Here is a 25,945-nt window from a genome sequence, read left to right as displayed (position 1 = left end):
TACAGCATTCGGGAAAGTCATACCAAGGATTCTCTGAGTACTTGTGAAGAATTGCTCTGATTGATTTCTGATTGAAATGGACCCCTGATCTGGGGAATCACTTTGCTGATTTCCTCCTGCTTGTGTTTCAGGATGAAGTAGCGCACACGCTGACAGAAAACCGTGTTTTACAGAACTCGCGGCATCCATTCCTAACAGTAAGCATTTCTCTCTCTGCTGAGTGTAACTTGACATCGTGACAACCAAGACCTTCCTTATTTTTTGTTATTTATATAATACATCTGAGATCAGTGTTTTCGGAGTGGCTGGGTATTTTTGAACCCTTCCATTTTTGGGAAGCATAAATTAAAATGCTTTTTTAAGTCTTCTGATTCTTGCAGAGCAGGTCCTCAGTACCTCTTGAAGACAGTGTTTCAGGGTGTGGTTCGACTTTATGGCTCACCCATTTAATGGCTTTCTATCTCTGAGAGAAGTATCTGCTTTCCTTGTCCTCCAAATGCTTGGTCTCCTCTTTGTAGCAGAGATCAGGGTGACCCTGATCTTGTGACAGACAAGTTCAGGAAGATATAGTGGGGGAAAAACCCTTTAATTTTGCCTCTCTCTGTTGTTTTTTTAAGCTCCCAGAAGCAGCTCACTGTGGAATCAGAGTGCTGGTAATGCCAGCCAAAGGACACTGGTGGGAGCGTGTGGGATGGGACAGGGAAGAACAGGATCGTGCTTTATCTGCTGCTTTCCTTTCAGCTTGTCTTAGCTGTAAAATCAAACCATATTCTCAGTTTAGATCTCCCAACACAAGCAGTTTCTCAGGGTTGAGTTCAGATACCCAAGTTCCACCTCAAGATTTTATTTCCAGTATTTATTACAAGTTGGCTCTGAATTTTTTCCAACCACTTTAGCACTCTAAGAGACCTGTGTAGGATCCCGGTTCTTTCCTTTGTCCAGGTGCACAAGGGCTTAGCTGGAATTTAGACCTTTTAAGCGTGGCCTCTGGAAGTAAATATTGGCTGTACTGGGTATAATCAGTAAATGTTTGTTGACATGTCTAAAACCTGATCCTCCCTTTCTCTACAAAAATATGACTGGTTTAAAAATGCCACCCCTAGTAATGAAGACATCATATGTGGTATTTTCTTTTTAATGCTTTCATAAACCCAAATATCCAAAACAAAGGTTGTCTTGAGAAGTCAGCTACAAGACTGGGTTGTGACCAAAAAACTTAAGACTGTGGCAAACAAGTTGATGTTACACTTGCCACAGGAATACACGTGACAGGACTGTACAAAGGCACTTTGTGACGCTCCATCACACCCTCTGTCCAGTCTGGTTTTGTGAATTGCTCACAAATTGATACTGACAGTATTGCTCAATCCTCTGGCAGGCTGTCAACAGGGAGCAGTTGTAGGCAGCAGGGCAGAGACCAGGGGGCTGTGTGGGGTAAATATATGTGTGTTTCATATAAGAGGGCTTGTAACTAGTGTGGTAAAACTTTGTGCTCTGGGGTTTGACTGTGGCCTCTCGTCTGTGAGATGAAACCGTCGGAGCTTGTGGCCTGGGGAGGAAACTTCAGAGCCACTATTGGTATGTTTTGTATCACTGTTAATGGGCTAGGACTTTGTTTCACAGCATTATAGGCGTTACTGATAGCTTCTGCAAGGGATTGTTTTAATGTTTTATTAAATCTATTTAACGAAGTAAGTTGGCGGTGGATCAGTCCTCAGCTGCCACAGGAAAGTGTAAGTATTATATAAGATCCAAGGACCAAAAAGTCCACTAAAATAGACAATTTCATGTCTGTCTATGTTTCTGAAAATCATTTAAAATGCTTTTATAACTGTCAGTGTGATCTGTCTTCTAAGTTTTGGTTTAAATCTCTTTCAGGCTTTAAAGTATTCCTTTCAGACACATGATCGCTTGTGTTTTGTTATGGAGTATGCTAATGGAGGGGAGGTAAGGGAAATGTAATAATGTTTAATACTTCAGGATTTTCCTGTACTACTACTAATTCTGCTTGACATTGTTTAGTTAAGGTCCATGTTTGCAATTCTAATTAATCCAAGTTGTCCCAGGTTTAACTAATATTAAGAATTAAGACTCTTAATTTTCTTAACTCTGTTTTTAGAGAATAGAGGTTTTGGGTGTAGGTTCATATTTTACATGACAGCAACATATCGTAATCTGATGTAGTTCAAGAAGGCAGGGTTGCTTTCTAGTTGCTCCTCAGACAACTTCTAACACTTTTTAATGAATATTGTGAGCACATATTACTTGGGAGGGAGAACTAGAAACAGCAAAACACTGTTAGACAGTCAAGGAAAAGTTGGAATATTAACATCTCTAAATCCTACATTAAGCTGTAGTTTTAATATGTAATTGTAGTTCAGTCAAAATGAGTTTTTATAATTTTCTGTACATACAAGAACACGCAGCACACAAACTGGTTATCAGTGTGCATCTGTGAATATGAGATATAATTGTCTAATCATTTAATTAATGATGCTTTTTAACACATTTGGGAACACAGCTGGGTGAGGATGGGGAAGGGGTTTTCTCTTTGATAATATTGCATTCCAAGCAGGATGGCCTGTGAACTGCAAGACATAACTCAGAAACATGTGCAATCTAACGGTAACAAATTATTGTTCTTGTAGTTGTTTTTCCATCTGTCAAGAGAGCGTGTCTTTTCTGAAGACCGGGCTCGGTTTTATGGAGCTGAGATTGTTTCAGCACTGGATTACCTGCATTCAGAGAAGAATGTGGTTTATAGAGATTTGAAGGTATGTAGAAAAATAATTTCAAGGCTTTTTGGGTTTGGGCTTTTTATTTGTTAGTAACAAAAGCAAATGAGCCTGAACTATAAGAAAGCCTTTCCTGACTGAACTTTAACATAACAGTTATTGCAGCTGTTGGACTTGACTTTACAGGATGTCTAAACACTTTTATAGCCTAAGAGGTTGTATAATGCATTTATCAGGACCCTGGCAGCGTTTCAGAGAATATGAAGGGGTACAGAGGTACTTGGATTGCATTTTCACTTGCCTGCTTATGTTCCAAGAGAAACCTTGCTGCTCTTCTGCATGGTGGAACATAATCCTGGGCTCTTCATCCCAGGTCTTACAAGATAGATGCAAATTCATAACTTTGTGGATGTTGTGCTTCCTCGCAATGTGCTGCATAGCACTATCTTCATAGTACCTGCTTGAGTTAGAAAATTGGATAAGCTTCACGTTGCTTATTTGTTTGGTGAGCACAGAAGGGAAAAAAACCGCAACCAAACAAGAAATCTCAGAGCAAACAAACTTGGGAAATTCTTGAGGAAAATGCAACAATAGCTTTTTTTTTTTTTTTTTTTCCTGACAAGTGTTTTCAGGAGAGGATGAGAGGATACTGGTAGTTCATTTAGGAGCAATCTAAAATGAAGCCCGCTGTGTAATGTTTTCAGGCTACGTCAAAGTCATTTTGGGATTCCTGCTGGGATTTTGTCTCCCATATAAGCATGATTCCTTTGAAGGTGCTTTATTTCATACACAGTGGAAACTCTGTCCTAAAATCTGGATGGCTTTCTCAAAATTTAGTGGCACAGGCTGGGATGAATACCACGTGCTGAGTAAATGTATAAAGTGATTGTCATGTAAAGGGTCTCTTTGGAAGTGGTTCCTTAGCCTTGCATTTGATTTTTGTTTCATTTGCTATCTTTTACTGGTACAGAATCTTTCATAAAAACACCTAGAGTAAAAGCAGGGATGAAGTTGTGTGAGGAGGAATACTTACTTAATAAAGAGCTGGTGTTCTGTTGGTGATAATGTTGTAGAAGCATAAATACAGTGTCTGCATTCTGTGTTTTTCTGTATACGTGATCAGTTACCCAAAGACTACAAATTAGTTACCTAACGTTCCCTAAAGAACTAAGGAAAGTGATATAAATGTATATTTACATCATACGTGCTTTGGCAGCTACTGTGGTTCTGACCCCAGTGAGAACGAGGTTGAAAACTGATCTGCAGAAATTCATGTCTTTCATTGACTTGCTCGGGAGCAACGTACGTTATACGTAATAATGTCTTTCATTTGGATTTTCTTCTCAGTTGGAAAATCTTATGCTAGATAAAGATGGACACATAAAAATAACAGATTTTGGACTATGTAAAGAAGGCATCAAGGATGGAGCAACAATGAAGACTTTCTGTGGCACTCCAGAGTATCTTGCACCAGAGGTATGTTTATGTTGGCTATTGTACTAAATTATCTTCTTAAATGCCATCCGTGATAGCAGTAGTGATATAGAGTAATTCCTGTGCCATAATGTGTTCATACAGTAACTACTGTTATATAACAGCACATACTGAGAATCTTTTATTCATCATGTTCTGGGATGTATCTTTAGCATAACGGTATGTGATAATTTTCAGGAGGATAGTATCTTCCTTCCACTTTAGGGAATATTTACATTTTACTGGAACTGTGCTCGCTTCTTGAGTCAGAAATCTAACTAAAAAAACCCACTTTTAAATCGCTTCAAATACTACGTGGTGGATTGGTGGCTGTTTTGCAATTTCTTTGCTGTGTCTTGGCCTGTTTGAAAGCTCTCAACAGGACTTCACTTAAGAAGTAAAAGAATTGTCCAATTCTTTTACTCTTTGAAGGCAGTATAAGGCGACATGTTTTCAGAAACAGGACAGACCAAGCTTTTTCTGCAGTATTTAGTGTGGTATGCATTAAAAGTGCCGACTGTTTTGTTAAGAGCACGAGATGTTTCTCAACATTAATTTGAACTTTTAAGTTTCAGACGAACTAAATCCAAGTAGGGGATCTCAGTCCCCAAACTGTATGTTTTGGGAGTTTTTAGTACTATTTTTTTTTTTAAAGTAAAATGCAAATGTGTGCTTGCAACTTTTCATCCTGGAAATACTCCTTCTGAGTTGTGCAACACAGGTGGTGTTATAGCTGTGAGTTAGTTACGGGCAGATCAAAAGTGAAATTGTGTGATAGAGGATATATGTATACATGGTATTTTGCAGACAGACGCTAGTTTTCTCTGCCCACGCTCTGAGCTGTCTGGAAGCAGATTCGCTGTATTAGTAGGGCACCGAGCCTGAGCTAACGTGGTGTGCCTTGCAGAAGGGCTGCTTGCCTTGCAGTGGGTGCTTTGCTACCCGTGGCGTTAAGACTTCCATCCAGCTTGGAGCACAGGCAGAAGCAAGCCTGGGACTGCCGGCAGGTTGTGTATTGTTGGCACAGGCAGGAATGTAGCCTTTCTCCGAGATGGGAGACTTGAGCATCGCAAACCCTTCTTGAGTTGAATTATGCAGAAGTACAAAGTGTGGAAAACCAAAGTGGAGGAGGAATATTTCTACCGAGAGCTGATGTCTTTGCTGATCAGTGCTTTTGCGCTCTCCTCTTGCGTGGCGGTGGCAGTGTGCTCTTGTTTTTTGTTGTGGGTTGTTTTTGTTTTTTTTAATTCCCAGCTGCTTTCAAGGTCCTCCAGTCTCTTTGTAATAATGAAGAACGTGGGCACCTGTCAAAGTAGCTTGCAGCAAGGAGGTGGAGCCAGTCTCACAATAGCTGCCAGCTCTCCATGGATCACCAGAGTTTTCAGTGAATCTAAATTGGGGTCCATACACCTCAGTTTGAGATTTACTGATGGAGGGAGTAATTAGCAGCACAATAGAGTTTTTATTATTCATAAACATGGCTTTTATTTTAGCTTCCCTCTTAAAATCAATTGGCGAACTTCAATTTCTCAAGGAGACTAAAATATTTATTGTTTTGGTTTTGTTTTTTCCTAACTTGGAATGTGGGGATTCCCTGTGCAGGCGTTAGGTTGTTCTTTCTGTTATATTATTTGCTATTATTTTTCTTTTTAATATTTATGATGAGTTGGCTCATCCAAAACCCTGAAGGAGAGATCCTTTTGATTAACCCAGCTCTCTCCCTTACTTGCAAATCCCATCTGTGAGTTGGAGTGTTAAATTCTGGAGGCTTTTGTCATCTGGTCGATAGCATGCAAAAAATCTGGAAACTGTGCGTGAGCGGTATTCCGTGTGTTTAAGGTCATACATCCTTAAAAGCAGGGGTCTCAATCTTCTTGTCTGCATTTGTAACTTGAATCCGGCATAGCAGCGTGTTTGTACAGTTGTTGCATCGTTGGTTTTAGGTTCATACTGGAATCTCGTGCATGGATGACAGTGACTGAACCATGTCAACTTTGATGTGTCAGATGCATCGATGGCTGTGATGTTTACAGCTGTTCTGCCTTCTCTTTCAAATTCCAACTCACAGCAGTCTAGAGCTTCTTGTTAAGAAATGATGATTCTTTAATTTAAGTGAAATGACCTTGTCACTTTACTGCCTCCCAGCTATCCTGAGTGTTGAAATAAATCATGGATGAGTACAATACCTTTTTCGTTGTGGTATATTTTTGATACTAATGCTGTTGCTCTGTTTTGTGCAATCACTAATAGGAGTGCTTGTTGTGATAAAAAACTTTGACGAAATAAGCATTTTATATTCTGTTTAGAATTAATGGAGATGAAGGAAAGAGTTGTAGTTAGGAATCTAGATTATAATACAGTGTATTAATATGCTTACTAAAGTAACATTTGAAATATTTTCTGCATTTTGAAAGTACGTGTAGCATTTATTACATACACAAGAAGGGCCTTTGTGGTTTTCTTTTAGTCTTTCCTATTGCATCTCTTGCAGCAGTTTAAAAAATAAAAATGAAAATTGGAGGCCCCACGATGGTTTTATTTTAGGTAACTCAAGTGTAGGGGAGTGCGAACAGGAAGTGCTTATTGAACGGGGGTGACTCAGAGAGCGGTAACTGCATTGTCACACAATATCTCCTGCGAGCTGCAGGGCTGCGATGCCTCGGGAAGGACGGGGCCGGCTCCTGGAATCCTGTCCGGCCGGCAGCTGTGTCGGCCGTATACATGTACGGGGCAGCTGCACAGCCAGCTGTCGTTTGGTGTGAATCATACGGCAGGGGATGCTGTAAATAGACCAATGCAGGGTAATCTAATACCTGGCAGCCTTTTGATTTTTACTGCAGGCCCTTTCCCTCATTCAGATAATTAAGGGGAATAATTAGTGAATAAAGAGAGGCAGAGTGCAAACAGTTGTTATGTGGAGTGTCTCGATGCTTCTTTTTTATGTCTAAAACCTTTATCAAGGTTTGTAAGAGGTTCAGGTCCTGCTTTTGTTAAACTTGTGGCGACTTCGTTTGGCTCTTTCACCCTTTTAATTTTGAGTGTAAAGTATTCTGAATTGTAGCAATGTAAAGCTCACACAGACACCATGCAACAAGAAAACATGATGGTGGTGTGGTCGTGGTTTGTGCTCTTAGCCAGAGTAAGCAGTTCAGTGCAGCCCCGTGAAAAGAGTAAAGATGACGTCTAAAACCTGAGGACAGGGTCTGGAACATGAGACTGTTGGTGTCAGCTACAGACAACTGCGTAGGAGACATAAAGTCTAGAGAAGTCCTCGTAACATCCACTCCACAAGCCACAAAACACTCCCAGCTCCCTTCACAATGTGCAGTGCACAAGATCAGAAATGCACTATGACAGGGCTTCTCCAGAGCATGCAGGAGAGCTGGAGGGCACTGCTGGGGTCCCCAGTCCCTGCACCAGCCGGGGCTTTGTTAGGTAGAAGTGCCCAGGGCAAGGCAAAAATGAGCTGTGCAGGACTCCTTCCTCTGTGAGACCTGGCAGAAGTCCACCCCACTGACGATTCTTGGGTTTGCAGCCCAAGCAGAGGCAGGAGTGTTAGAGCTATAAGCAAGGCCTTTGGAAAGAGGCAGAGGGGAGGAGAGGAAACATTTCCAGACAATTTGGCTGCCGTTTTATGGTCCTACATACAACTCTGTCAAACGTTAGGAGTGGTGTTCTGGCTCTTAGTGTTTAATGTAGATTAGTCATTTATTACTTGTGGGTGGTCTTTCAGGTTGCACCGAGCCACGCTTTGGGGGGCGCAGGTTGATGGAAAGATGATGGGGATGTTTGGCTTGTCGCTTGTGAAGTAACAGGTTGACGGTCTTTTCTCCCCATACTGGCACCTTGGTGGTTTGGGGTTTTTCTAAAAAATTGGATCCCATTTGGAATGGTTTGTGATGAATAAGTGAGAATTTAACAGCTGGCTCTGTAACGTGAGAACAGTTCTCAGCCTTCGGGTTTTCAAAGGTTGTGCTTATCATGACCATAATGTGAGGGAGGGTGGGAGGAAGAAGAGAAGGGAGCTGCTGTAATGTACCCACTGCCTCCTTTTTCCCCTTCTGCTCACCTAGCATGGTGAACGTGGATGCCAGTTCTTTTCAAATGGATCTTCTGCAAATACTCCGCTGTGGCTGTGACATGTGAAAAGATGACCTTGCTGGAGTAAATTTTGCCTCTCAAGTTCTGTGTTCATGCCTAGTTTGGGAATGTCTTCTAAAGCCTTTTCCTTACATTTCTGCAGGTGCTGGAAGATAATGACTATGGTCGTGCAGTGGACTGGTGGGGTTTAGGAGTTGTGATGTATGAAATGATGTGTGGCCGGCTCCCTTTCTACAATCAGGACCATGAAAAGCTCTTTGAACTCATCCTTATGGAGGAGATTAGATTCCCACGCACTTTGTCACCTGAAGCAAAATCTCTCTTGTCAGGTTTGCTGAAGAAAGATCCTAAGCAAAGGTGAGACTGTTGTGTAATAGTTGCATTTTTAAGCATTCGTGCCCTCAGAAATACCAAAAAATTACAAAAGGAAAACAAACTCTGTTAAAGGCTTCACAAAGAAGTTAATAACTGTGCTATGCAGAGGCATATCTATGAAAGGGAACTATGTTCAAGACAGGTGACTTAAAAGTGACTGTTTCTTTGCTGCTGTATGAAATGCCCATTATCACCATCATTGGAAAACAATTGAAAATGGTATTGCACAAATGGCTATTTGTGCAGTATTGCATGCAGGCATGCCAGCCATTTTTCTTTATTTAAAATTGAGGAAGGTATTTCAGACAAAATTGTAGTTTTGTTTCTAATCCATTCAAAATGATCATCCACCAAGATGGAGCAAGTGGACCTACTCATTTTTGTTTTAACTTTTGACATGAGCAGGCACCACAAATAATGACATGAAGCAGCTGTGATCAGAAGGCTGAACTTCAGAATATGATGGCTGCCATTAACGCAAAACTATAGCCTGAGACAAAGCAAGTTAACCCTACCTCCAGCCATAACAAATCCAATGGCTCTTGTGGGTTTTAAGATGCTCTACACTGAATGCTTTCACCTTCTGTCCCAGTTCATGTTGCTGTCGGTTTTCTGAATTTTTGTTTAAATCTGTGCCAGTAATTTAGCATCTTGCTCTGGACAGTAGGTGGTGGTGTGTGTACCGTGTTTGTGGTGGAGTTTATACCATGTTTAATCTACTTTTCCTATTTCCTTCTTTTGGTTTTTTTTTTTTTTTTTTTGCTATGCTGTATTATTTAAAAACTAGCCCTTGATTTAAAAACAGAAAAAGCGAAACAAAACAAAAACCTCCCAGCCCTTAATGGCTAATAAACAGAAAACAGAACAAGATCCAAAAAGGATGTTGACCTCTGCACAAAGATAAACATCAGTTTAAAAACTTGCCATCTTGTCAACCCAGACATTTTTAAAACAAATAGTATTGTGACTCTGCCCCTGATCTCCTGTCCTGAACCTTCCACTGTAAATGGGCCCCAAATAGGAAATCTTTCATGTGAGGTGAAGCAGAGTATTCCGGTTTGCTTTCTGATGATTGTTTAGTCTGTGTGTGTGCATGCACATAGCAGGAAAATGGGTTTTGCCAGTACGTGGATACTTGTAGCAAGGATTTTTGTCATCACTGTAGGCTATTTCCAGCACTATTTTTAATGGAAAATCCTGCTGAGAGGTCTTGTAATGCAAATCCACAATTTTTACTACTGGAGGATTCAACTTCGTGGTGAGATGAGGAACCAGGAACAGTTGTAGTCAGGAACATGGGCAGCCTTGTACTAGGTGGCATCAGCTGCACACCCCTCCTGAACCTGGTGCCTGCAAGGGAACCCCCAGGAGAAGGTTGTGTAAGTGATTAGCAGCCCCCCAGGCACTGTGCTTTGCGAGTGTGGTTGCAGCCCCTGCCAACAGGATTCCTGTCCAGGAAAGTGCTGGGTTAAATACAATTGTGACCCTTTTGTAGCTTATTCAGGTGGGGCCTTTCAATCACGGGAAACACAAGCAGCATCTGCTGTAATTTGTTCTTAAAGGAGCATCTCTGATGAACCAAAATGCAGTTTGTTTACAAACAAAGAACGCCCACTTGTTTCTAATTATAAGGTTTTCCCAATGCCAATAATTACTCGACAATATGCTCATTTTATACAAATAGCCACTTCTTCACATGTATCTTCTGCAGGCTTGGAACCAACGATGCTCTGATCTGTTGGACAGATGATTTTTCATGCTGCTGATAGCAATAACTATAGACTAGACAAGCCTGCACACATGCCTGCAGCTTGCTAATTACACTGGTGCTTCCCAGGCTTTTTGGATCATGGACCATTCTTAAATACTGGTTTCTCACCAATCACCGTTCACCCAACTTGTTAACTGAAGCTGTGGTTCTGCAAATCCCCTGCATTTCATAGTGTTTGAGGCAGTGTGAAGGACTGAGCTGGAAGCACTAGTGGTAGAAGTCCTGAGTCCTGGCCTTGTAGTTTTATGTTCTTTTTCCTGTGTGGTCTGCATGCTGGGGTGGGCGCCTGGCATACTTGGTAGTTGACTCATAGTGAGTTCATTGAGCCATATTGAAGAAAAACAGCCAGATAGCTACAAAAATACATTTAGTGGAAAAGTTAAATAGTGTGCGATAATTTGGTTTACATTAGCCCCTTGATGATGCTTTGAGGAACCTCTGTGTAATTCAGCAGAAATCTCCCCTTCCACAAAGCCCAGTGGTGGACAGAAGTTGGTGTTGTCATAATGTTGTCTGTGGCAGAAAACATCAGAATTGGCAGCATTTAGTAACTGCTGATGAACTTCAGAGTGGGATGGAGGAGACAGCTGAAACCATGAGAAAAAGGAAACTGGGAGATGTTGTCCCTTCCTGTAAAATCCTCAGAAAAACCCAACAACAAAAAAGGTTGATAGAATGAAGTTCAGTGGCAAGGATATTTTAAGTTAAATATCAAGGAGCTAGGGAATTGTGACCTGCATCAGTGAATTAAATCTTAAAAATAACCTGTTGTACCTGAGCTGGATCTATAGAAGCAGTCTTAGCTCTCTGCATTCGGTAATACCAGTTCCATCTCAAACTCCCATGCATATGGGGAAAATGTGAAGAACAATAAATTGCATTCTGCTTTTAATCATGGCTGTTTCCTAAATTGGGTCATAGAAAATCCATTTTGTAAGAGAAAAGGAATTTTGAAGTTTCTTTTGGGATTGATATAAGTTTATTAATCTTGTAACGTGAGCCCTAATTTTCCCAAGAAGGAAAAAATCTATTCTGCAAATATTTCATTTTAATGTGACCTGAAATTCTCCTTCGCTGCTTTGTGACATGTATCAAATGGAAGGAGGTAATCAGCATTTTTTCACCCATAAACCAGCAAAGTTTTTATTACTTTTTTTCTCTGGCTGTGGAGACTGCAACCTGTGAAAGAGGGCATGGATCAGAGCGTTTCATGTAAATGGGCTGAGTTTAGATGGGTGGGTGGGTTTGTAATCAGCAGAGTGTCTTGCAAGCTCTGAATCTTGGCAGGTTTTAAACTTGAGAGAACTTCAGGATGGTTTCATCTGAATTTTGATCATGTGTTTTCACTACGTGCCTTAGTGCTCCCTGTCGTAGGTCAGGGTTGTTCAGCCTCTTTCAGATGGGGTTTGTCACAAGCTGCTTCATCTACTTCTGTCTTCTGTGGTGCTGTTGGACCTTGCCATTCAGCAAGAATGAGAGGAAGAAGATGCAGCATTTCACAAATGCCTGTTAAGAGATTTACTGACTTCATAGAGTTGTAGTTGTGGCTCTGGAGTTCTCAAGGTGGTCACAGGGAACTGATGATCAGTTCTTACAGCCACACAGAGATCTGGCACTTTGTTCTTTCTAGTGGTGATGATTCTTTCCACATCCAGAGTGCAACTTTGGCTGCAGATGCTCAGGATCAGCGTCAATCAAGCCTTTATCTGCATGAAAACCAGCTCCTTGGGTTTTTTTCCTTGTGAAAGGAGGTGATTTGTAGTTAAAGTGTATGTCTGTGTCCTCTGTGGTGCTCTGCTATTGGAAGTGTAGATGGCTTGAGCAAACTTGCTCTCAGACACAGCTAGGTCTGCAGCCCACGCAGCCGCTGCTAGAGTTGGAAGAGGTAGAGGTGACAGTCATGGGGACTGCAGGGGCCTGGAGGTGGTCCCAGCTAACTGGTGGCAGGTCGGAGGAGGTAACCTTGAATAGCTGGTCCTCTTAGGCAGCAGACTTCATGCCTTGTGGGCGTCCAGAGTTTTGAAACCACACATGACAGGTGTCTTATGTTTGCTCTGAAATTTGTGTCTCTTGAGTACAAAAGTGTTTCTATCTCCAGACAACTCTGGTGTCTTGGGTATCACTTGAACTGCAGAGTGCTCATCAAGTATTCATACATGCTTTACCAAGTGCTTTGAGGTAGACTGAGATTTAGCTGTTGTGTATGATAATTTTAGTCTAAATCGGTTCAGTCCAAAGCTATTCAGAATGAGTTTGAACAAACTCAAGCAGTTCACCCATAAGAGATCTGAATTGAAGCTGAGGAAAACATAAAAGGCAAATTTAAATGAGATTTTTTTTCCCAGCTTTCTAGAAATTGGTAGTTTAGAGACTTCCCAAGCCTCAGCATCTTCAAACATGACTCCTCTGTGGTTACTAATGTTGGGGAGTGGGAGCTTTTCCAGTGTTACTGGATCCAGTGTGTTTGTGTTTCATGCATGTGGTTAATGAAGAAGTAGGGAAGTAAAACTCAGCCAAGAGCTAGGAGTTGCATTAGGCTTTCCAAAAGTCTTAATCTCTGAGAAGAAAACCCCCAAAGACTGTGTGTTTAGATACAGCTTTGGGAAGAATGTGGCCTTTTCCTTCCAAATCTGGAGTAATCAAATGGTGCTGTTCCCAAAGCCAGCCAGAACCTCTCCATGCTGATAGTGCTGGTCACAGGAAAGCGATGTAGATGCAGTCCCTAAATCCTTCCTGTGGCTTTTAGAGGCCTCTGAAGGTAAGGGCCATAGTAAAATAAGTTTCTAGTCTCCATCCTGATGGTATCAGAGAAGGAGAAATGTGCGTCTGGTGCTCTGAGCTGGTGAACACCAATCGATTTTTGCTGAGCTGATTTTCTTGAGCCTGGTGGGTATATTTGCACTGTTATAGAACCAGGTTTGGGGGCAGAGGGAAGTCAGAGAACTCATATGGAGACAGAATGGCAGTAAAGTGGTGCGTAAAACTGTGGCCATTTCCTCAGATGAGAATGGTGTGTGTGAACAGCAGAAATCTGTAAACAGCAGAAATCTGTCACCTCTAAAAGTATGGCAGTTTCTCCAGATGAGGATTTGTCCACACTCAGAATCTGTATTGTGGCTCCTAATGTGGTGATGCGCGAGCTTATGAAGGGTATTGTTTGGCAGGGCAGTGAAGGAGGTTGCTGCCTGCTTTCCTGTATTGGAGTCTGGCTGTCCTTACTGCATAAACTTTTTAACTATAAAACTAGAAGTTTGTGGGTTTTTTCTTAAAGAGCTGGGAAAGGACCTGGGTGCTGAGCACTGTTACTTTTACAAGGACAATTAGAGAAACAATATTTTTCCCTTGATCCAATAATTGCAATCTTCTGGCCTGTGATACTACTTTCACTGTTGACTGTGTGTTTATACACTATATTTTTATTTTATATATATATATATATATATAAAATTACAGTAAATAAATTTTTAAAAATATGTGCACATTATTTATCTGTGGAATGATAGCTGATTGCCCTTGATTTGTGGAGCACAGACATTTGTCATTAAATGATTAAAGGAACTTGCAAGCAGTACACAGTTTCATAAAAAATTAAAAATGTGGAAATTGTTTCAGTTTAATATTGATGTTGCACTTTATTAATACATTTTCTCCTTGGGATTTAGCTGAAATACAGAAACAAAGGCTCTCAAATACAGATGGAAGTTAAATGAATAACCAGAACTGTTTGGGAGGTATTTTCTGAGGAGACCAATTTAGACAGAAGTTTGTGTTTTGAGGGTTTTTTTGGTGGTTTTTTTTGTTTTGTTTTGTTTTTTTGTTTTTTAATTGCTTTTTGGCCTCTACACTTTCTGTTATATTTCGTTGTATACTGTAAATCTCAGTAACTTTTTCTTTTTAAGTCCTATTTATACTATTTTTGGTTCTGTCTGAAGACTTAAATGCACAGAATTCACTCTTATTGTACAAGAATCTTTTTAAGACTTTTTTTCCTGCTATATTTTCCTTCAGTTGTTGCATGTCCTTACAAAAGACAAACCTGTGGCTCTTTCAGTGCTCAATGGTGCTTAACCATGATTTTTACATTAGGTGCTGATTTAATTTTCTTCTCCTTGAGAGGGTCCTTTCATAATAATTCTGAAAAGTCCATATCCAAAATATGAGTTTTCTATTGTTTTCCCATTCACTTTGAATAGATTTGTTTAATAGTATAGATTTTTTTAAAGGTAAGTAAAACATCTGGGTTTTTTCTTGGCATTTCCTTGAGTATGTGTTTGCCCTTCATGGAACAAAGGCTCTTGCTAGATTCTGTATTCTCCAAAGCACTCGTACATGGCTGCAGCCAGCCAGTCTTCTTATATGCTTCTGCAAAACACGATTCAGATTCTTCTTGGCTCACAGTTACCCCTGAACTTCTGTGCAGAAGTGCAGTCTGTTGACATCTGTGGATAAAGAGGATTGACTCCAACCTCCTCTTCACTGGCCATCGTCATCTGTGCTGGGGAAGCAAGGAGCCTGGTAGAGACTTGGCAAAGCCTCTAGACCTGTGGGGAGCCAGCCGAGAGATGATTACTCACAGACTTTGTCTCTTCCCAGGCTGCACTGGAGTTTTGTCTCTGTTCCAGGCTGCTCTGCAGCTGTATAATGTGCTGCCGGGCAGATGGGAGAGCCATCATCTGGCTTGGCTTGGCCTGTGGGGCTCTAAGGTTAACTTAGGCTTGGTCTTAGAGCTTACCTGGGGAAGGAGAACATGACTCAACACTTTGCTACTGGAAGACTGGGGACCCGTTCCCTGTTACACTGCACATTTCCTGAAGGAATGTGAAGGAGCAAACTCCTTAGGTTGCTGTGCCACTAAATGGAAGAGGGCTGGGAAGCAGGCATGGATGCTGAACTGCCAGGCACCTCTGCTGCTTGGTCTCACAGCTGTGGCCTCTGCCAGCTTTCATTCTCTGAAGACAGTGCTTGGGCATGGCTGAGGGTTGCCCACACCAGGATTCATTCCCGGCCAGCAGTATGGACAAAGTGTCACCGTATTTCACTTCTCCGTGCTAAACGATCATCCAATGCTGTCCCAATAACGTGCCTTCAAGCTACGTCCCAGAGTATGCAGTGCAGTCTGAAGCTGTAAAAATACCACTTCAATGGGCTTTAGCACAGCCTTCACATTACCTCTGATATTTTGAACCAAAATCCCTCCCCTCTCTCCCCAAATAATCATGTATTAAGGCTGCAGGGTTGCTGCATGTGGCGCAGAGGAGATTCAGGGCCAACTGCTGTGCAGCACAGATGAGGCCTGACCAGGCAGCTTGTCTTCAGGTTAAAAGAACAGTCCTTGGCCCTTTTTTCTGTAGCAGTATAGCTCTAGCCTTGGGCACATGGAGCCATTGTTCCAAGCTCATAAAACAGGAATAATATCTCAGTTTGCCAGTGGCACCAAGAATCAGAGAACAGGCAGATACTAGAGGTCAGCCTGGACGAACATAGTGACACCTCTTGTACTTAAAATCCTGAGCATCGTCTTAACCTTGTTACCTGAAAGTAAGTCTCCTGCTGATTACTCAGTGTGTGTTTTGTTTTCTCAGTGCATGCCTTCGCTTGCAGATGTGGTTCAACCTTTTAGAGAACATTTTAACCTCCACAGCAAAATTTAAGCATCTGTTAGCTCAAGACTGCAACTAAACTGATTGCATCTATAAGCTGTGTGGACAGTTTTATTTTGGAATAATAGTGCTTTATCTTGATATACCTTAAGTCAATAAAACAGTCTTTGTGCTTTCATGAAGCTGAGGAGGAAAGATTTGCATACAACACGATATTATCACTTCAATTGTCAACTGTTTGCTTTAATGGAAATTTAAATCAGGTTGCATAAATCAGTTTGTCTTAAAAATCCTTGCCTCTCATACACTTCAAAATCAAATTCAGTTTTACTGCTGGCATCACTCTGGTCTAGAAAATTGTAAGGGGTAGTCACTTCTTAATTTAGAAAGAGAAGGCTGTGTGGCTCAGACCTTTTACTAGCAGGATCTGCTGTCGTCCCTACAACAGCATCTTTCCTGAAGGGCAGGTCTTTTGAATTTGTCTCCCCCCCCCCCCCCCCCCCCCCCCCCCCCTCCTTGTTTGTTTGTTTGAGAGACCTTTATTCTAATTCTGTTTGTTAGCATGCTTTCAAGTCTTTTAGTGGAACTGTGTCAAAGCCTAAAATAAGCTATCCTGTAGCCCTTGCACAGAAAACAAATACAAAGCAAATGCTAGAACTGCTCCCAAACGTATTATATAAACTCAGAATTTCTTCACTACTGTTTAATAAAAATTGTATGAGAAAAATAACTGTACTCAAACATTTAATTACTTATTTTGCCCCAAACAGGTTAGGTGGCGGTCCTGATGATGCCAAGGAGATTATGCAGCACAAATTCTTTGCTGGCATTGTTTGGCAAGATGTATACGAGAAAAAGGTACTTATACAACTGTTCTCCCAAGGTGAATTGTAGCTGTGGATATACTGAATGTTTCAAATTTTGTTGCTCTCAGTAAGGTACACAGAAGCCCTCCACCGAAGAGGTTTGCAATTGTTTTTAACAAGGCTAAATTGCTGCATGTTTCTTAAAATACTGTAATCAGATTACTTCTGAAGCAAAGCCTTTTTTTCACATTGAGAGGAGGATCTCTCAATGAGATACTTGTTTCTGTGTCTGAATAAATAGGATATAACCAGAATTGCTTCCAAATTTAGACAGTATATAGGCTTTTAAAATGGCTTTTCCTGTGAATTCTTGTTGCCATTCCTTGCTGTCAACTGATATACCCCTTGCAAGCCCAGGAGTTATTGTTGGTTTCTGAGCACCTGAAGCAAAACTTCCTAGAAGCAGTAGTGGAAGATGGGCTGATTGTTCCCTTTGCATTTTTCCTGTCTTGAATGATGAAATTAGACTGAATAGGCAAGTGCAGAGAAGTGTAGGCTTTTACATCAATCCCAGCCTAATACTATTTTTTTTTTCCTTTGTGACAGAGGGCTGATGTGAAGTGTCTGCACTTAATGGTATTTCTCATTGGTTTTCCTTGTGACCCACTGAGTTTGTAGGCTTTCCAGTGGGGGCCACTGAAGTCAGAGAGCCCAGCCCTTTCCGTATGAGTGTGTTTCATCAGTTGTCTTTGCCTCACTGTTGCTTCGTTCACAAATAACTTACTCCACTCCTCCAAGATGCCCTGCTTCATGCTCTCAGGGCAATCTGCTGTTGTCCTCTCCCATTTGATCCTCACCAGACACGTTTTCCGTAACACTCACGTGAAATGCAGCTAACTAGAACATGGGAGTGGTGATTCAAGGTGCCCATCTACTGGTGCCACATGATCTCACTCAATCCCAGCCTTTCCTGATTTCTCTCCTTCCCCCTGCAGCCACCTGTGATAATCAGATCTCATTTGATCTCTAAATACAGTTTAGTTCTCCCTCCAGTTGGTGGGAGCAGGTAAGAAACTTAGCAGAAACTGAGCTTTAATTCTTTGAATTCTTTTGGTAAAACTTAATACAGTGATCTATTAACAATGTTTGTATTCCTAAAAAAAATGGAGCATTACACCCCTGGTTTCCATACCGTAGTGGGAGAATTGTCCTGTGCCTGTATACAGTTACAAAAAGTGCTCTGTTTCCTTTTCTTCTTTCACTTCCTCACAGATTGGTGTGGCTAAAGGGAACTGAAAAATCATAAAATAAGTTTTTGTGCCTTGAAAGTGTAAATAGAGTGTAGACCTCCGTCCTTTCAAAGCATCCCTTGAGAGAGAGCTGCATGTGGTCATGCGAGCAGGAGGGAGTTGAGTGGAGTTTATTCAATATAATGTAAAAAGTATATCTGAATTACTGTTCTAAACAGGAGGTTGTCCCCATTTTCAGCCAGCTAACAAGCTGAATACTTTGGGTTTTGGTATTTTAAGGTAAAAAGTTGATAACAGGGTTCAAATGTCTTCAGTGAAGTTATTTGATGGTAGTCCTTGTTCCCTGAATGGAGGACAAATCACACAAGCTGGAGGCAATTTATTTATCCATAGGACTGAGAAAGCCTTCATAAATTGTCCCATAGTAGTACTGACTTAGATTGTTGTGGAAACTACCAGGAAATTCCGAATGATACATATTTTGGCGAAAACAGCGTGCTAATTGAGACTATTTCTGACCCTGGCATATCCAAGGAGGCTAGATTCTGGTTTGCTCCTGACCCATTAGCATGTTCATCTGAAATAGCCATGCTGTGCAGATGAAGAGATTTCAAAAAGCCTCTGAGTAATTGCTGCCTACGTTCTGGGTGGTCCAAAGAGGATCTTGCAGCATTTACCTGAAATGCAGTCTCACAGATAAAAGCTGAATTTTGTCAGCTGCCTAGAGGTGTTTATATGCTAAGCTTGGTTACCTACTATCTCCAGATAACGGTGAATATGTTTATGAATATAGGCTTGGGGTAATCGAGAACACTTACTTTGTAATTAAGCTTTTTGGAAACATAGCCTTGCTTTGAATTATAAGGAGTTTTGAATAACTGGGGTTGTCCTAAGAATTTAAAATATTCATTAGACTCTTCTGGAAGAGTGTTGTTATTTGTCTCTGGTGCAAAGAAAGGTGCGATTTAATTGGCAGTATTTTGCCCACCCACAAGCGAAACATACGCAGTGACATTTTAATCACATCTTCTTTTCTGGTCTTTTTTGTCTTTTAAACCAACATAAGCCTGTGGGCATCATGCTGGTCTGCAGCAGTGGGAGGCTACAGGTGGCACCTTTCTGCCAGTTGAACTGCAGAGCTATTGCAGTGACAGCTTTTCAGTAAAGCAGCATATTTGCTTGGTAAAGCCAGCGTTATAGCTTTCTGCAGCTTCCCCTCTGTTTCCAGCTTAACATTCTGAATCTGACAGCTGGGGGAGGGGGGTGAAATTGTCTTGTGGGTGCATCATAATCTGTCTCAAATTGCTTTTAACAGATACTAAAATAAAAGGGAAAATGATACAGGCAGCGCTAGCCCATTACACGTGTGTTCTGACTTAGGATTGCTGCTCCGAGTCTCTCTGATGTGCATAGTTCAGGTGTCTGCTGCTATGCCCAAGTCCTAAATCACTCTGTGCTGCGCACAGTGAGCTAGAGCAACTGGGAGCGTTGCGAGTGCCAAAACCACCATTAGCTTAAAAGGACAGATAGAACTTCAGACACGCGTGCACACACAGCTTGTCAAAAACAAACAAGGTTCACTTTAAGGAGTAGGCAGAAAACTGCTATAAGGAGAAAGAGAATAGAGTTAAAACGTGAAAGAAAAAATGTTCATCCTCAACAGGGTGTTTACGTATAATATGTTGGTGTGACTTGATTGAAAATAGTGTTATTAACATGAAAATGTGAAGCATTCCCTCTTCAGTAGTTCAGGAGGACGGTAAGGGTCAGAGTGACTTGTGACTTTGGGATATCCAGTTTCCTTTTCCTTTTTAAATTCAGGACATAAAGACCACTTTTAAGGATCTAATTTTTTTTGACAGTAACATTTGCCAGGCTCCTTTAAGCCATCCTTGGGCATAGAGGATCATTAGTAATTAAAAAAAAAAAAGTATACTATAATTGTACTCTCTTATAATAAACAGAATTTTTATGTCCTAATTTTTAACCATTGATGTTTAAACAGTAAATGTTTCTTTGTGTTTGGAAATACTACCATATGTGTAGATGACATTTCTTAAAATCTTTACATTGAAGATGAGGGAGCTTTATTGGATTGCTGTTTATAAGACAGGACAACACTCTATTAGGTGCTCTCAAAACAGATCAGAAAGATGATCCTGGCGATAGGGAGCTTGAAGCTAGTGCTTTCTTATTTACCAACTTGCCAAGCAAATGATTCTTCAGATTTAAGCTGAAGGGGGTGGGGAAGAAGTATTTTGTACGTTCATGATTTGCTGATGTTTTCCAGGTAGTGATTTCTGTCAGTGTCGGTCTTATTTCTGTCAGAGCAGAAGTGCAAGTCTTGGGGTCACTGCTTAATTCCAGTTGGAGCAATTTACCATTTGCCTGGGTAAACCTTTCCCTGCAGTTTCAGGTTGGAAGCTGTGTACTTCCTCAATCACGCTCCTAAATTGTTGCCTGGTGTGGCTCTGTGCTATTAAAAGATGGCCATGCTTAACCCCAGTGGTGGGCGAACTGAAGCCCAGCGCTGAGAGCTATTACATGTCCCCTGTGGGAGGGCTAAGAACAGTGCTGACATGCTGTTTCTACCGCACCGTGCAGTGGGGAGGTGAGCGAGGTCTGAATCCCAGCTCCGTTGCCCTCCAAAATTGTATGTGTTCCAACTCCGTGCATCTGTATGCAGCCAACTCCACCACCCTGCTTCCCAGGCGCGCTTCTCCTCCAGCCCCAGTCAAGCAGCTCCGCTCCATCTGGAGTTCCTCTTGCTGGAGCTTGCCTAGGTACACATGGATGATTTCTAGCCTGTCTGCCCAAGCGAGTGTCAAGAATAAAACCCAAATAGTGCAACTCATGGTGTAACAAGAGGAGGATGCTCCCTGCTAAGTGTGCTCGGTTTTTTTGTAAGCACTCCAGATTTTCTAAGTTCAGAGTTGGTATCAAACTGCTTTTGGGGACCAGCAGTATAAAAGCTTAATGTTGGTTCTGCCTTGGACTAAATTCTCCTGGGCTGGTCAGACGTACAGCACAGTTGCAGTCAGAGCTGCATGGGCATGGTAGCTCTGCAGCTGAAATTTTTTTGTGAACGTTTCAACCCTTGTGGCGATAGGCAGGTCTAGCTGATCAGTTTGGTATCACTAAGTGTCTTACTCGTTTTCAGCCTTCTCAAGCATAAATCTGACTAGATGCAGTTGACTGTTTCCCTATAATTCGGTGGGGAACCAGTTTAAACTTTTAAACCTCTGTATGCATGTGATTTATTACTTGAAGAGTCTAGGTTTTTCTTTGTGCAATTAAATCCTAGAGACAAAATGTCTTAAACTCCCCATAAGTAGGAAGTGCGCACCTACATAAGTATTTTTTACTGTATAGGGTTCCTTCTTTATGAACTGGCGTTTTTTAAACTTACTTTAGGAATGTAGGAGAAGGCATGCTTATAGCTTATAAGTCTATTTCGAATTCTGTTTCAAGCAGTACTGCAAGAACCTGTAAATGGACAGTATTGTTTTTGCTTTTCATAGCTTGTACCTCTGTTTAAGCCACAAGTTACATCTGAAACAGATACAAGATACTTTGATGAAGAATTTACAGCACAGATGATAACAATCACTCCTCCTGACCAAGGTAAAGTTTTCCTAAATGTTTCCCACTGTGTTCTCCAGACCACCAGAAATAATTTGCTGCAATGTTATCTGGTCTCTTCAGACCATGTGAAAAAACATCGGTTTAAACTTGCTCGTTTTCCATGTATGTATTTGACCAAGAAGTTGGTAAATTGATGTGAAACTTTCCACATGTCTTTCTAGTTTGGGAAATGAAAAACCTGTTTTAGAAGACAGTGAAATTATTTGTAGTGTTGTCTTTTCCAACTCTGCACATTCCCACTAGAAAATTCTGTTCGTGAGTTTTGCATGTGTACATTTGCACACACATTGTGTATGTGCAAGCAGTCAACTGAGTGTGGACTAATGTCCATATTCAATCAAAATATATTTTATTTTCATGGTAACTGAGCACATTTGATGCCCTGAAATAGTAATTGCCAGAAATTCAGAACACTGAGTGTGAATTTAAGCAATGCAGCTCCTAGCAATTTTAAATGGACATCTGAACAACTGTTTCCCTCCAACAATCAGGATCTTCTGTGATAACATTTAATGGGGTGAGATTTAAGACCTCCTGTTTCTTTGTCCTGGTTGTAGAAGAAAAAGGCAACAGTGAAATTTTCTGAAATAACTTTACCATGCATTATCTTGTTGTTTGCTTACTAAAAATCAAAAATGTAGCAAATGTTTTCTACTGTTTTTTTTCATTTTTCAGATGACAGCATGGATTGTGTAGATAACGAGAGAAGACCTCATTTTCCTCAGTTCTCCTATTCAGCCAGTGGAACCGCTTAACGTTTTGCAATGTTTTCCCATTCAGAAACAAAACAGACTGCATTTTGGGGACCTTACTTCAATGGACACTAGAGAACTTTCTATATTATCTGAATTACAAACTGTGTTTGTATTACGATTTAGATGAATTTGTAGGAAGCCTCACAGATTCTGTATTTAAAACAATTCTTTGATGCATTTTTGAGAAGGAAAACAAATCCATTCTTAAAGTATTACGTCAAGGCTTTTATGCTGAATGACCATAGGTTTTTAAGAATATACACCAAAACTGTTTACTTTAGAAATAATTAAGGTATTCAACATATCAGCAACTCTGACCAGAAAATCCCCTTATTTTATTTATTTCATACAGTTCATTATCTAAATATAGAATCTGCACTCTGAACAATTAGATTTATATAGGAAGATATAAGACTTTAGTAGCTAGTGCAATAATATAAGCAACAAAGTGAACAAACTCTGGAGGGTTAAGGTTCAAACTCATTTTGGACAGCAGTGAAGTGTCATCCAACTCCAGAAAACCAACTATAGGAACAGCATTAATGGCCTCAGTGAGGTAAATCAAAAAGCAAAAGTTATTTTTGTTATAACATCTGCTACAAGACATTACATATCAAAATGAATCCAGTGGAATTGCCACGTCATACAGATGAGTATTCCATTCTAGACAGTGCATTTAATTATTCCATTTCCATAGGGTTTAGGAATACTTCATAGGATTGGCTTCTCAGAACCTAGAAAACGCTTGATTTACCAATCTAATACGAAATGCAACAATGCAAAATCACCCACTTTCACCACTGTATAAAAATACCGTACAGGTCTAAGTGAGAAATCATCTTAATGAGTGAGTCAGCCAGATAAAAGTACATTTTGGCACTGAAGTAATGACTTGTTGCCGCTTTTTTTTATGAAAAGATATATGAATATATATAAACACTTAATGATTTTTTGCATCATGCCAGATCATTTCTTCTTTCTTGAGTGTGCATTAAAGGTATCAGCCAACAGTTCATGGTGCCTTCTCACTCTTGAAGATTCACTTTAACAGTGTTTCCCATGTATAAGAAGAAAACTAAGTTGAATCTTCATATGTGTTTGAATAATAATGGTGTTCAAAAGTGAATTTTTTTTTGGTTTTCATTTTTAATCTTAGTGGAAAATCCCCCACACCCTATTTTTGTTGTATCATGTTTCTTTGTAATTTTCATAAAAGCAGTCTTACTCTGTCTCTGCTGCGAATGAATTTATTCCATTGTAGGTCGCGTTCTCTTAAATTGCTTTTTTTTGTTTTTCATTCTCTTGGCTGTATAAAAAATGATGACATGTACTGCAGTTAACTAGCATTTAATTTTTTTATTTGAAAGGGAGTATGTTATGAAAACCCTCACTTCCCCTTTCCATCAGAAACTGCTGTGTTTGCACAGAGAGCCCATCATCTGGACTTTTTTTTTAACAACATTCAACTCTAGTATTTTTCCTCATTATATGAAAGTTTCCCTCCAACTACTTAAATAAAAATTGCTTTAACAAGTTAGGTTCTTATTTCTCGTGGTAGGAGCCTTCTGAATTTGTAAAGATGCAACAACTGCTCCAGTTTCTTGAGTTTGATGTGTGTATCACTGAGGGATTTAGGCTTTTCTGCCCCTCCTCAGTTGTTTCATCTCTGTGCTGATCATTATGCAAAGGTAATTTTGGAATATGTTTGTTACAAGAAATACACTCTGTCCCAGAAATAGTTTGTCTTGAGGTGAATGAGGACAGGCCTCATTTTTCCTGTCCTCCTGATGCCAGTGAGATTGTGTTACTGAGGCCCTAATCTTAAAAGGTATTTCTATTCCAGTCACTTGGGCCAGCGTACAATATATAATATTGCGTTTCCTTTCTAGGGACTAATATTAATTGCTTTTAGGAGGTAGTTCTACAAGGCTGGAATGTCCTTTTCCAAACAAGAATACAGAGAAAAATACAAAAATGTCCAAGAACAACTGCAGTATGCTTCAAACTAAGCACAGAAGTTGCAACTGTAGTAAGCCCTTAAACATCCTAAACATTTTTTGGTTCAAGGAAATAAGCTCTAATTCCCAGTACAATTTACTGCACATTTTATGCAAGGAGGAAAGGTGAAAGAAGGGCTCTGTGTCTCTGGAGGGACTGATGCTGAACAGCCTGTTCATTCTAACTGCTCTCCTTTCTTTGCTTCCAAGCCTTCATCTGAGTTTCCAGCCAGCCCAGGGACGAAGTCCAAAGAACTCTTCTGCAAGTCCACAAGCCCTGACAAGTACTGAACTAACCCACTCTGTACATCCAAATATAGGCAACACGAATGAGCAAAGGTTACCATAATCTGCCCCAGGAAAAGCTGGTCTTTCAAATGCAGGAACAGACATGGACCCGGGGGTTCTGTTGAGGCCGATTCTGTCTCAGAACAGTATTTTTCTGCAAGTTGTTGCTAATGGTTTTTTGTTTTAATTCCCATATATAAAATGGAACTTAAAAAAAGCTGTCAAAAAAGTCTGGGAATCTTACTATTGTTATCAACAGTGAGCTGTGAGAGGGCCACACCTGAATACAGTCTTCTGGCTATTTTCCCTCATTTTGCCTGTGATTATTCAAAACGCCTTGCCTGTTGTCTATAATTGAATGATTACTGGTGTTACAGCTGTCTCCCTGCAAACATAAAATGTGTTCTTTAAATTTTGATTTAGCACGGAAAATCCTATCACAAAAGTCTGTGACCTGACCCGTTCACATTGGATTGCCTTTGTGCCATATATGCAGAGACTGCTTAAATCTTGTACATTCCTTTAACTCTTTTATTTCAACCCCCCAGACTTTTCTATCTGTACAGCCAAAACCTCCTCATTCTTCCTTCTGGCATTGACAGATGTCCTCTTGCTCTGGTGTTGTACATTGCAGCAAAGGTGGTGCATCCCAAATGCAGGACACTGGTAGTGTAGGTATGTTAGAGCCCAGGAACTTGGTTGTAAACTCAGGTTGGGAGAAAAATAGAAAAAAAAAAAAAACCACACCTTTGGCAAGAGCAAGTAAGTAACATGCAGTTCTCCGCGTGCCTCTGACTGCAGTCAGAAGCTGAGGTCAGCTGAGCACTGGTCAAAACAGACACACTGATGCTTGTGCTGTTTGGGGTTAAGAGACACTGGCAGAAGCCAGGTAACTGCGAATTCCATTTTATATTCTCTTGTTAAAAACATCCACTACAATCCCATTGGGATATGACAGGCTGTTCTCCCTTCAAACGGGGCATGGTTTAAAGCATTCCCAACTCTGCACAAACTATGCTCTCTCACCCCCCACTATAAAATAAACTGCTCGCTCTTCATTTTCTTCCCACCCCTCCAGCAGGTACCTCCCCGTGCTCTCCAGCTGCGACACTGCTCTCATGCAGGCCTCGAGTATCTCGGCTGCTATTT

General features: G+C 40.7%; 1 protein-coding gene across 5 annotated transcripts in view; it reads left to right on the top strand.

Annotated features, from left to right (window-relative positions):
- AKT1 (AKT serine/threonine kinase 1) overlaps positions 1–25,107 on the top strand; it is a 76,324-nt gene extending 51,217 nt beyond the window's left edge. For all 5 annotated transcript variants that reach the window (XM_074868961.1, XM_074868960.1, XM_074868958.1 and 2 more), the window contains 8 exons: positions 132–197; positions 1,879–1,947; positions 2,649–2,774; positions 4,083–4,211; positions 8,452–8,666; positions 16,826–16,913; positions 21,633–21,735; positions 22,432–25,107. In XM_074868961.1, the coding sequence (XP_074725062.1) occupies positions 132–197; positions 1,879–1,947; positions 2,649–2,774; positions 4,083–4,211; positions 8,452–8,666; positions 16,826–16,913; positions 21,633–21,735; positions 22,432–22,511 (876 nt within the window). In that variant the 3' untranslated portion in view covers positions 22,512–25,107. The remainder of the gene's footprint in view (positions 1–131; positions 198–1,878; positions 1,948–2,648; positions 2,775–4,082; positions 4,212–8,451; positions 8,667–16,825; positions 16,914–21,632; positions 21,736–22,431) is intronic.
- The last annotated feature ends 838 nt before the right edge of the window (positions 25,108–25,945 follow it).

The sequence above is a fragment of the Strix uralensis genome, chromosome 4 (genome assembly GCF_047716275.1).
Source record: "Strix uralensis isolate ZFMK-TIS-50842 chromosome 4, bStrUra1, whole genome shotgun sequence".
NCBI lineage: Eukaryota > Metazoa > Chordata > Aves > Strigiformes > Strigidae > Strix > Strix uralensis.
The sequence above is the reverse complement of the archived record's forward strand: the minus strand, read 5'-3'. Positions and strand labels throughout refer to the sequence as shown.